Here is a 12,195-nt window from a genome sequence, read left to right on the forward strand (position 1 = left end):
TTATCCCTAATGAAAATGAATACAAATGTTTTTTTGTTTTTATTACAAAGGCAAAAACACACATTCTGGAATCAATATCACACCACCTTTGTACACAACCACAATGCAAGATGACTTGTATCTGCTACAGACTTAAGTGCAATGAAAAAAAAAACAATATAGGATGCTTTTAAAATAACTTAAATGTGGAAATACGGCATGGAACATAATTATGAACATTCAGTCTCGTTACAAATAGACTCAACATGTATTTTTAAAAAAGGCAATACTGATCAAGCTCATTTGAGCAAGGATGGATTTCTTCATCTTGGATGGAGTACAAGGAAACAAAATGGCAAGAGTTTGTTTTGTTCACAATGATGCGTCGGCGCAGGCCGCGCTCAACGCGGGGAACTGGGTATGTGCTCCCATGAGCTTAGAAACAGCAGTAAACGCAGTTTTGACTTCAAGTAGTCTTCACTTCCTTTGCTCTAAAAAAGGAAAAAAAAAACATGTCAATTGTTGCTTTGCAAATGTAAACATTATTTGAGTCAAATATTCTTACACTGAAGTATCCATCTTCTCCTTGTCCTCCTCCTTCACTTCTACAAAACAGAAAAGAAATAATGAATGCACGTTTCCCCTCATTAAAAGAAAAGAACTTGCCTTTCTTCTCCACCCCGTCACGCTCCTCCTCCTTCTTCACCCGCTTGGGCTTCTTGTGATTGGTCGCGTTCCGCCTGCCGCCACCTTGCCCCTCAGCCTCATCCTCAGAGTCTGAGAACTCCTCGTCACACGCTATCCTCTTATCATGGGCGCGAACTGAAGCACCATGGCAAAAAGAAAAAAAAAAGTTGCCTTTTTACACTTTGCAACAAACACGTTCCACTTTAAAATGATTTGTAATTTTCAGACTTACTAGAAATGCGTTTGTCAGGGTCCTCATCGTCCTCATCTGCGCTGTCGGGGTGCGGTGCGTCTTCAGGTATGGCCTGCATCTGGACGCCGGGCGCGTGCGGTAGCATGCGCAGGTTCTCAAAGAGGCGCTGCTTGATCTTCTCCAGGTACTCGTCAGTGTTCTGGTTGGTCATGTTGGACGGGCTGATGTGCAGCTTGAAGTCGGGCCCAAAGTACTCAAAGTAGTCGTTGTAGGGCAGCTCGTTGGGGATGGAGCAGTCCAGCGCCACCGCCGTCTCGTAAGTCCAGCAGCGCGCCACGTTGCGGATGGTGTAGCCGCCTCCGCCCAGCATCAGCAGCGGCAGGTTGAAGCTCTTCATGTATTCCACGCACTTGGCGTGACCTAGAAACAAAACATTAGCTAATACATGATGGTAACCACATTATAATAGAAGTCAGGGACGAGGAAGGTGTCTGAAAAGCAATACTGCCATCTTGTGGCCTTTTATAGTTACTGCTAAAAATGAGTGTAGATTAAGTCATAATGACGTGAATGATTATATTGTGCTAAGCAACTTTGCTGTGTAGCAGTAAGTTTCCTGATTTATTTACTAATTTTAATTTGCAATATGAGAAGATTTTTTTGTTAAAATACTAATACCCAAGTACAATTCTTTTCCTGAGTTGACGTCAAATTTACAGTGACATTACGAACTGCGTAACTCGGTACACATTCATGTTTTTGAAGTAAAATGCCACAAAGGATGGCAGCCGCTTGTCAAGTTGCTGTTGGCAGAAACATGCAAATGTGTTGTTTCCATATTTCCTGATGTGTGTACCTTTGATGGTGAGGTTGAAGCAGCCGAGTCGGTCTCCTGACAGGGAGTCGGCGCCACACTGCAGGACCACTGCACTCGGTTGGTACATCTCCATCACTTTGGCCATGATCTAACCCACACAAACACTTAGCAATACCGCATATACTGGCTTGACCGAATGTGATAAAAGCACTTGCAGGTTTAAAGATGGCCCCATAAGACTCGTCGTCGATGCCGTCTCTCAGTGGATAGTTCACGGCGTAGTACTTTCCTTTCCCGGCGCCGATGTCCTGCGAGTGAAGGCGAGGGGACCTTTAGCGTGTCGTGAACCATCGCCAAATAGGCCCAAGGTACAGAAATTCAACTCACCCTCAGATCTCCGGTGCCTGGGAAGTACTCGCCGTACTTGTGGAAGGAGACGGTCATGACGCGGTCGGTGGTGTAGAAGGCCTCCTCCACGCCGTCGCCGTGATGGATGTCGATGTCGATGTACAACACGCGCTGGTGGTACCTGTACAGGATCGCACAACAGACTGGCGGACATCTTAGGAGGGAGGAATGGGTTTGCTCCGGTCAAGCCTCTTAGGAATCTACAATTATCTACATGGAGATCATTTTATGGCTGTTTTAAAAAAACAAGACCCATTTTAATATGACAATAGATATTGGTGTTGCGATGAATTCATCGCTCCTTTCCTAACCTGTTGTTCATGATAACTCAGCACCTCGCACGTTAGAAATCCACCACGCTTACTTGAGCAGCTCGAGGATAGCGAGCACGATGTCGTTGACGTAGCAGAAACCAGACGCCTCCGACTTCTTGGCGTGGTGGAGTCCTCCCGCCCAGTTGACGGCAATGTCTGTCTGCTGCTTGTTGAGCTTTACCGCACCCGCTGGAAATTCATTAAAAAATTAAAAGTGTCTTGGTGGAGATGATTGGGGACCGCGCAGCTTGGTTGGACAAACGCACCCACAGAGCCGCCTGTGGAAAGCTGACAGAACTCAAACAGGCCGTCAAAAACGGGACAGTCTTCTCCCACGTTGACTGCGTGAGGAAAATACAAGTGAGTGATTTGTAATGTGCACATTTTACATCACATTTAAAAAAAAAAAAAAAAAAAAAGGGATAAATCTCACATCTTTGCATCTGCTTGCTGTATTCCGACATATTATCCGGCCTGATGGACCTGAGGAACTTGATGTAGTCGTCGCTGTGGTACTTGGTCATCTCCTCGCCGCTGGCTTTGTGTGGCCTCTACGGATACAGAAGGTCACATCATGTAAGTGGGCACCAAAATTAATATGCATGATCATTAAGACGTCTTCTGAATTTTAACATTTGAACAATATGCCCTAGGTTTTCAAATTAAATAATGATAAAAATACACCAAGTGTTTTAGATATATTTTAAAACTTATTATAATCAAACAAATGAATTAGAGGAATAAACTGCCCTAATTTAATAAAGAATTTATTTTCCAAATATATTTTAATACATACTCATTTTACAGCTAATTAAAACAGACAATTAGGTAAATCACATTTTACATTTTTCATATTAAAATATTTCTTTCAATACATAGAGAAAAAAATACCAACCACCCTAAATCTGTCATATTTGTCAGAATAGTTTTGAAATATTAAAAATAATCACTTACTTTTTGATCACATTACAATTAATAATAGGTGCATCAAAGTAGAAAAATCAATTAAAAAATACGCATTTTCTTAAAATGTGATTTAGATTTATTGGTTAAGAAGAAAATACACCACAATAAATACGTCTAAAATAAGGTATATTTTGAATTTTTTGTATTAACACTACAGAAATCAAATTTAAAAAAAAATATATCACAAAATAAACACATAAAAACATAACTTTCTATGCTAATTTCAGGTTTCTATAGCAATGGCTACTCACATAGATCTCCATCTTCCTATACAGGCCATAGTTGAGGAGCAGGTTGTGTGTCATGCGGATCCTGTGGGGCTTCATGGGGTGGCCCTGACCATAATAATAGTTGCCCACGTCACCTGTAAAATGCAAATAAAATGAATATGATATTGATTATGATTCAGACTTGGGGAGTCCCAATTGAACTGTCACTGACAGCCAGGAAAGTTAGCAAAGGTCTCGAGCATCCACTCGCCATAGTGGGACAGCTGCCAAACTCCCACTATTCAACTAAAACACATAAAACAAGCGCTCCTAACACGTTAAAGGTATAATGTTGTTTAGTTTTAGTTCGACAATGGATTATTAGCTTCTGTGCATTTACACTTGTTAGCTTAGCAAGCGAGCTAGTTAGCCGTCTGTTGCTAAACCGGCTAGCCCGAGCGGCGTCGCGCTTTTAAAGAGGTATCGCGCATGCATTTCACAGCATGGACATCCCGGGAAAAAAAAGCGCCATTAAATGCACAAAGGGGGTATTTACCATCGTAGTAATAGCAAACTTTCTTCTTTGTTCCTTGCGACAGCGCCATTTTACACCCAATTAAGCCACTACTTCTTGATTAGGGCTTACAGCGGTTGCTGTGTGTTGTCCGCTGAAAAACGCGGAGTCTTCTTGCACCGCCCGGCTGAGAGGCGCAGGTAGAAACAAAACGAGACGCCACCGAGTTAAGCACGCCCAGAGTGATTTACGCGTTAAAACTACGAGACTGGTACGGTGGCCTGTGCGTGCCAAAACGTAAATTATACGAGGGTAAATTTATTGAAATGTGATCAACATTTACATTGTTTTTATTTTAATAAAATCAGTTGTACTTATTTTTTCCCAAATATATCAAACTGAATGAAATGTTTACTATTTTTATTTCTTAGTTTAAAATCAAACAACAAATAAATATAAAATTAAATATTACAAAACTGCAATTAAAAACAGATTAAGATGTTCATGATGTAATATCATTGACAGATAATAAAATTGAGAGAAATAAAAAACAAGCAGAATGATTCAACTTCATTTTTAATTTTTCAACCCATACATGACATTTCACAATCTTCTTGGAAGATAACAGCATTTTATTCCCTATTTTCTTCTATTTGTTCTCATTTTGGCCAAGGGGAATTGGTCCAAACACAAAACAAAGCGCTTATAAATGGAATGTGACCAGAACATCATGTATAATTACGCGGCCATCCACAGACAACCATACGGAGATACAAAAACAAGTGCACAAACATTGTCAACAATTCAGGCTTGCGCCATATCCCAAATCGCCTGACCTAAAATCATGTTGGAATTGATCCACTGTGAGGTAAATATCTCTAGAATCAGAATGTCAATATACATATGCACGCAAAAAGAAATGAAACCATATTCCTCCATGTGACAGGTCCATTGAAACACACCAGCCTTGTACTGTGAAACGGTTTCATTGCATGAGGTCCTACATTGGTCATACCCAGGACCAGCTACATGATTGAACACTACAAGTGGTGTCTTTTTGGTCCTTTTCAGTCAACAAAACAACATTTAAAGGCGAACCAGGAAGGGAATTACAATCGCCTTGAGACATTCTGATATGTCCGGACCAAGGAAATGCATTTTGTAGTTCACATTTGTGGCCTGTCTTGACAGACAACCCGACAGCGAGGATGCTTAAAATACGTGGTGGGAACATCAAATTCATTCTTAACTTTTAATGCAGAGGAAACTCCGAAGTGGTACGCCCCAAAAAAGTGCAACAATTTGGAGAAAGCGTAATGACAGAACTGGAAATAGTAGTTACTGAAACATTTAGCCCAGTGAGTCCATTCAATACATTTGGAAGACATTTTTTGGACATAAGACCTTGGACTGTGTACAGTCAACCAAAACGGATAAACAAACAAAAACTCCCAAACTAACAGCTTCTGTAGTAAATGGAATTAAGACTTCCATTTTAATCTATGTCAGGATTGGGTGTTTTTTTTTTTTATTTTAATTATTTAGCCTGTCATGTTTGTGTTAAGTGTAACATGGGAATGTAGGAAGGTGAAGATTCTAAGACCAAGACCACATCATTAAGACTGAGTGATAATAGTGATTTGTGGATTAATTTTAAGACAAGCTACGTTGACACCGATGCTGAAACAAAGATGTATGTTTGAGGATATTTGGCATTCTTGATTATGGCATACGATGAAAGTCGGTGTTAAAGGGGTCTTCAGTGTGGTTGACGTGTGACGGGAGTGGACGGTTATGATTCACGCTAGTTTGAGGAACTGGTCCACTGTGTCCGCCTCCACCGCCTCGGAGAACATTTCGTAATCCTGTAAGGGGGGGGGGACACATGAATAATTAGCATGAAACTGCGAAAACCACTACGAACTTGTTTTTTTCCTGTTGTTTTTCTACGGCTATTATGTGGAGTCTGATGTTTGCAATCAAAAGTACCACATGACAGATGACTGCAGATTTAGCGCACTTTTAATTTACAATACATCCTAACTAGCAGTGGTAGACAATTTTAAACTATTGCACTCTGTTAAATATTTGTCTTTAAAGGATGAGTAGTTTTGCTTTCTTTTAGTTTTATTCTGTAGTTGTGAAAATCCCTCTCTGCTCTTTTAAAAGTTAACAATGTTGAAATGTGAATTTTACAATGTACTCTGAGCCTTAATTTACATCACATGATTTCCTTTAGGGATAATACACTTCCACCGTCATAAGTGAACAACGGCAGCGGACAACTTCTCACCCCGCAGTACTGGTCCTCATTGAAGAGTTGTGGCGGGACAGCCGCAGGGTTCCCCGCTTTGCTACGCATCTCATCGCGTAACTCGCCGCCCACCGAGATGTCCACCAGCTCGTACTGGATGCTTTTGCTGTCCAGGATGCGCATCACTTCTGCCTGCTGGGACTTGACCTGCAAAAAAAAAGTTAGTTTAAACACACACAAGTTTTTTGTTTTTATTTTTTGCATTGGAGGGGAGTGGTATTTACTTTTTGCTAAATATCATATATTCTTGTGGGTAAATAATATTCCTCTGCTATAATTGTGATGGGGGACACAGGAAGTTGGTTGGGATTATGTTCTTGACCACATTCATGTGCAAGACAATGTTAATGATAAGTTGCAATTTCCCCAAGTACCGATATTAATATTTGTATTTATTTATTTGCACGATATATCACATTTAAATTAATGATAGATTGTGTCGGAGGGGGGTGATGTGCTCTTTATCCGCCCTTTTACCGCCGCCCCTGGGAAAACGATCGCCCACGCACTATTTCCCGAAAGCGTTTTAAACCCAACTAAAAACTTGCCTTATCTCTAATTTTTTTTAAATAACTTCGTTTTATGTTTCAAATGTTACTGCTACGAACGCTGTCGTCCGCGGGCCCGCCAGAAGGAAGCTAGCGAATGAGGCTGGGTGTGTCTGGTGCAAGGATCGCCGCTTGTCGCGTACCAGAAAAACAAACACGCAAAACATAAGTTTAGCGACGCTCTGCTCAGATACTCACCGTTCGCGAGGCAGTTACTGTGGTGTAGTACAGTTTAATCCCCATTTTTTTTCTTGTTCTTCTTCCTCCTTTTTCCGCGGTTCTGCTCGCCGAGCGGTGGCCTCACGTGATCGCGTCAAGCTCGAAAAAGGGAAACGTCCGGTTAAAGTCGTATGGGACTTTCAAAATAAAACAGCTGCCGACTTACTACTTTATTTTATTTTTATTTTGAAGTAACACAATCTAGTGTAAAATAAATAGAATTAATTGGATTATTTACCCTACCATAGTAGACAGAAATGATATCATTATATATAATAATGTACATATTTTTTAAAGATTAAGTGGTGCAAATAATCCTAATATGAATTTTGTTTCAGATACACAACCTATTTAATAACCATTTAGGTGATTACAATATATGAAGTTCTTTCGCAGTGAAGCTAATGTGCCAAAAAAGCATTTAGACAACCAAAAATGTTATTAAAATGCTTTTAGCTCCTCCAATATAACCCCCCAAAACACTGTGGGTTTAGTGTTGTCGCCCATGGAACCGTAATGATTAGTTTTATGGACACATTATGCTGAGAGATAATGTATAGTTAGTACAGTACAGTCGTCTTGGGTCAGCTGTGCAGTGTGGCGTGGTGTATTGAATGCTTTGTAATGTTTTCAGCGTCATTAAATCTCGAGTTTTATTGGGGTGGGAGACCGATTGGCAATCATAAGGAGGGGCTCTTCACGGTTGTCTTCTGTGAGTCACACACAAGGAATGTTGGTGAGAGTCTAAAACAGCCTCGTCATTTGGCTCATTCAGTTTTTTATTTGAAAGAAGCCTCCCTGACCCCCCCCAAAAAAAGCAATCAATGAGACTAGTCAAACATTTTTACTTTTTTACTTAGAGTTGCAAGTAAACGGTTCGTTGTGACTTATTTTTTTTGCACATTCTGAATCTGCCCTCATTTTTTGTCGAGCACATCAGGCTTTCAAAAGTTGACTTTTTTTCTTTTTTTTTTCTCAAAACAGCGTCAAAAATGTCTCCAGCACTGCAGCTCTGCTTACCTTTTAGGATACGCGTTTCAGTGTAGTTCAGCTTTGGCTTGAAAGTGGCTCTGAATTTTGGACCAGCCTAGTTTCCCAGTCCTGGGCCGAGAAATTCAGCATGGGGCAGTTGAGTTAATTTGCCCCGCTGTAACTTCAAAATCCAGCTCACGGGCATATTTTGAGAAATAAGCAGCTCAAAACAGCTTGACTGAAGTTGTTTATTTCGCACTTGATGACAGGACATTAAAAAGACAATTATCAAAAATAGTCCACTTTTTAGAGTGTTCAACCGAGGCAGAAATGTCATAAACACGGCTTTAGCATTAAAACAGTATAAAAACTAAACATTCTGACCAATTTCTCTCTCACAAATCAATTCCTCGCGTCCCTTCCGCACACACGTATCGTTTCCCTCAAGTATAAAAGCTCCTAGGACACGCTGTGCTGATTTGTCTACCGTGTCAAACGAGGCACTCATTCACGTCAACACAGTGTGCGACCATATGCAAATGGCACGCTGAGGCCACGCCGGGTGGAACATGAGCTTTAAATGGCTGCCATGGAGACCGCAAAAGCGGCGCGAGACCTCCGTGGTGAAGCCGGCCAGTCGGCTGTGCGCTCCCCGTGTGCTGCATGTGAACATCACAGTTGCAGTCCTCCCCTCAAGGGTGACTAATTAACGGCAAAAAGGAGACGTACGCTTCACCTTTTTTGCAGTCAATTCACTGTCGTGTAGTAAAAGTGCCTGGTGTGAAAATGGGTATACAGTGCAGTGAATTTCTAAATTCCCCAGAGGAAATCATGTAAAAAACATTATCCATCATGCTAACTCAGTTCAATGCTTCGTAAAATTCAGAGCAGAGCTACCCTCTTGAAAACGCCTGCTTCTTAGTGTCTTTCCGAAAATATATTTTGGGGTTCCCGGAACTAACCGCTTCCAATGAACAGGACGTCAGCTTTTTTATTTTGATGTCTGGAAACTTCTTTAAAAGTGGCAAAAATGGAACTTAAAACACTCATCACCGCTTCCACTGTATTTTTTTGGACGGCGTGAAAACAAAACACCCGGCTGGAGAGTTTCCATGGAAACGACGCAACACAAAAGACTGGTTTGGGATTGTTACGCAATACTTTTGTCACTGAAAATGATCGAAGCTGAACGGCAGCAAGGGGCTCGGCTCCACGTTCCGCATGCTTTATTATTCCAAACAACGATGATTGCGATACTGAAGGCACTTTGATGGATTTTTCCACATTAAACAAAGCTCGAAATCCCGACCCATTGGGGTCAATTTAGCATGTTGTGAACATAACGGCACTTGTGTTCATTTAACACCCACAAGATTGTCAATAAAACACCACTCAGGTGAGACACATCACGTGAAATCCCTTCTTCTTTACAAACGTCCCAACATGTATTGAAATCACGTAAAAGTGCTATTAAAAGGATACCTTCCCTCATCTTAACGCACTAAAATGAAACTTAAATATTAATAAACATGCTAATGAGCGTGTACGGTTAAAAGTTTTAAGAAGATGAAGTGTTTAAAGTGCACTAGAAATAAGGTTGTGATTTTTGATGCTTTGAAATGTATTTAGATTGTCCGGGATGTGTCAGACTCTTGTATTGGCGCTCATTAGGTGTACCGAATATTTTGCGGTAGTACTGTAGATAACAGTGAGGTACTCATGAGTTGATTTTTCACTTGCACTTGGCCTGGCGGTCCAGCAGCCTTTTGGCCTTCCTCAACATGAACGCAGCGATGAGCATGCACACGAGCAGCGTCAGTCCGTAGAGGCCGACGACGAGCGTGGAATCGTTTCCGGCGTGTTGTGCCGCGTACACCTGCCGCCGCCTGCCGTAGTCCAGGTGCGATGCGTGGATCTGACACATTGTGCAGCAGGAAAGCAGAACGTGGAACAGCTGGTGGCCCTGACCCAGGAAGTCGCAACCTCCCGGCCAGCAGCGCTCCAGCACGGGGAAGGCGAAGAAGACGGCGCAGCCTAGGAAGAAGGCAATGTGGCTCATGTGGTACCCAACGGCCGGATCGGTGTCGGCGTTGCTGACGAGGAGTCTGTGCGCCACGGGGCTGATGTCCCACATGTAGGCGATGGTGGACGGCGCGACCTGGCCCACTTTGCGCACCCAAGGTGGAAGAGCGTGGTTCCGGTACTTCCCGTAGCAGCAGCCCAGGCAGGACAGCCAGCTGAGAAACGCCGCCACAGGCATGAAGATGGCACCCACGCGCCGGTGGAACCCTTCCTCGGCCGCGTAGTAGTAGTGCACCACCGCGCTGCCGTACTGGTACTGCGCCACGCCGACATAGTCCAGGAAGAAGAAAGCGTAGTGGCAAAGCTCTGACTTGCCGCCCAGGAGGTGCGCCGCCACGCTCCACGCCGTGTAGTTAAACGCAGAGAGGATGAGGATCAGCAAGGGCCACGCATGCCGGTCCCGCACCAAATCCACCGTCTGTGACACGTGGCTCATCTTGGCCAGGAGGGCCAGGAAGGCGAGCAGGTGCGTCCAGATGTTGATGGTCTCATTGTGGCGGCGGAAGGCGGACAGAAAGTAGTAGCGCCAACATTGATGGAGGGGCCGGTAGCCGCCGCGGACGTAGCGTTCACGGAAGAAGTAGGGCACCTCAGTGTCGCGCACGGTGCCGGGCACGGTGGGAGACACCTCACTGGTCAGCAGGCGAGGTACCTGCTTGATGTGCTGCAGGCTGATGAAGAGGCGACCGATTCGCTCCATCACAATGGTCATCATGGCGACGGGAAGCTGCGGACAAGTACGCAAAACCCTTTGAGAATGAATTCCATATCCTTGATCATCAGTAATGTGCGGCGAAGTTCATGGCTGGTGAGGCGCCAACAAAGTCGGACTTATAGATTTAGGAGACCACATAGTGGCGTAGTTGCCAAATGAGCAGCCTGACATGAAAAAGTGGCAAACACGGGTTTATTTTCAAAATGAATTATGAAAATAATTATCTTGTATATCTTAGCACGTTCATTGTTGTGGTGTCTTGAATGAGTTTGCTGATTGGTGCATATTATATTACGGTGTTTAAATACTGGCCAAATGTGAGCATTTTTAATGTACAGCTTCAGGTATTTCCGACCTGTCAGTGACGTCACGCTGAATCCTCCCGCTTAACCCACGACTGAAGATGACCCCATTCACGACGTTTTATTTCGTTGACACTATTAAAAATGTAACTTAAAGTCAAGCCTGAATACATTTGCCAAGTTGTTCTATAAGTATGACAATGGAAAAGAAAAAGTATAAAAATAAAAATCGAAGCAATCTTCTCTGACGCCGTGAAGCCCGCATGAGTGGCGAAGGAGTTAGGGAAATGTATTTCTTCCGCACTTTTTTTTCTGCAGTGGAGTTGCAAAAGTTTCCAATGTTGCTAACGTGCTTTTTCTCACCGTGTCGGCTGCCTTTTTCACCACAAAACTGCCTCCCCGCGTCCGTCTGTCCTCTGTCGTCTTTCTCGCCCAGATGAGAAGTATTCAACAGATGAGGAGGGCGTCGTCAAGTTCTCAGACGGAAGTGAAACGGAAAATTAATGCGGACGCTGCCTACAAAATAAAAGTCGGAGTGTAAAAATTAAAGTACTATAGCACAATTGCTCGTATGGATACTATTACACTAGTTTATCGATCGGTAGATTGTCACTGCATTCGCCGGTGGAGAAAATACGATTTTGACGTTCAAGTTTAAATTGATTTATTGCAAAAAGTTTTATTTAGAAAACAAGTGACACACCTATTGAAGGGGGGCATACAGGAGACTTTTACGTTTTACCTGGATTGTACGAATGTATTATTATTGGATATTTTCATGTTGTGTATCATAAATAATGTCATGTTTTTTACTGCGATAGTTTCTGTGCCAAATTTTCGGCTGTGCACTAAAAATCCAACAAAAGCAAATCGTTATGCATGTAATTAAAATGACAATTAAAAATATTTGACAGCAAATAAATACAAATATGTATTATTAAAAAACTAAAACTTCT

General features: G+C 42.5%; 3 protein-coding genes across 5 annotated transcripts; all 3 read right to left on the minus strand.

Annotated features, from left to right (window-relative positions):
* Positions 1-26: 26 nt before the first annotated feature.
* On the minus strand, positions 27-4,318 carry LOC148321660 (putative histone deacetylase 1-B). 3 transcript variants are annotated; one of them, XM_088318494.1, is made up of 12 exons: positions 4,130-4,318; positions 3,616-3,728; positions 2,832-2,949; positions 2,665-2,739; positions 2,449-2,587; positions 2,064-2,205; positions 1,892-1,984; positions 1,716-1,824; positions 899-1,279; positions 646-801; positions 545-584; positions 27-470 (listed from the first exon to the last, which is right to left on the minus strand). In XM_088318494.1, the coding sequence occupies exons 1-12, from the start codon at positions 4,176-4,178 to the stop codon at positions 446-448; spliced, it is 1,440 nt and encodes a 479-aa protein (XP_088174620.1). In that variant the 5' UTR covers positions 4,179-4,318; the 3' UTR covers positions 27-445. The 3 variants fall into 3 exon arrangements, with proteins under 3 accessions (XP_088174620.1, XP_088174619.1, XP_088174618.1); XM_088318493.1 differs by having other exon boundaries at positions 545-801; XM_088318492.1 differs by having other exon boundaries at positions 27-801.
* A 328-nt stretch (positions 4,319-4,646) lies between these two features.
* On the minus strand, positions 4,647-7,293 carry sh3bgrl3 (SH3 domain binding glutamate-rich protein like 3). Its single transcript, XM_088318497.1, has 3 exons — positions 7,148-7,293; positions 6,381-6,548; positions 4,647-5,952 (listed from the first exon to the last, which is right to left on the minus strand). Exons 1-3 carry the CDS (start codon positions 7,190-7,192, stop codon positions 5,887-5,889), a joined length of 279 nt encoding a protein of 92 aa, XP_088174623.1. The 5' UTR covers positions 7,193-7,293; the 3' UTR covers positions 4,647-5,886.
* Positions 7,294-9,795: 2,502 nt separating this feature from the next.
* On the minus strand, positions 9,796-11,713 carry paqr7a (progestin and adipoQ receptor family member VII, a). Its single transcript, XM_088278571.1, has 2 exons — positions 11,603-11,713; positions 9,796-10,949 (listed from the first exon to the last, which is right to left on the minus strand). The coding sequence occupies exon 2, from the start codon at positions 10,935-10,937 to the stop codon at positions 9,873-9,875; it is 1,065 nt and encodes a 354-aa protein (XP_088134697.1). The 5' UTR covers positions 10,938-10,949; positions 11,603-11,713; the 3' UTR covers positions 9,796-9,872.
* Between the last annotated feature and the right edge of the window lie 482 nt (positions 11,714-12,195).

The sequence above is a fragment of the Idiotropiscis lumnitzeri genome, chromosome 16 (assembly GCF_059441095.1).
Source record: "Idiotropiscis lumnitzeri isolate Australia: NSW breed Sydney's pygmy pipehorse chromosome 16, RoL_Ilum_1.0, whole genome shotgun sequence".
In the NCBI taxonomy this organism is placed as follows: Eukaryota; Metazoa; Chordata; class Actinopteri; order Syngnathiformes; family Syngnathidae; genus Idiotropiscis; species Idiotropiscis lumnitzeri.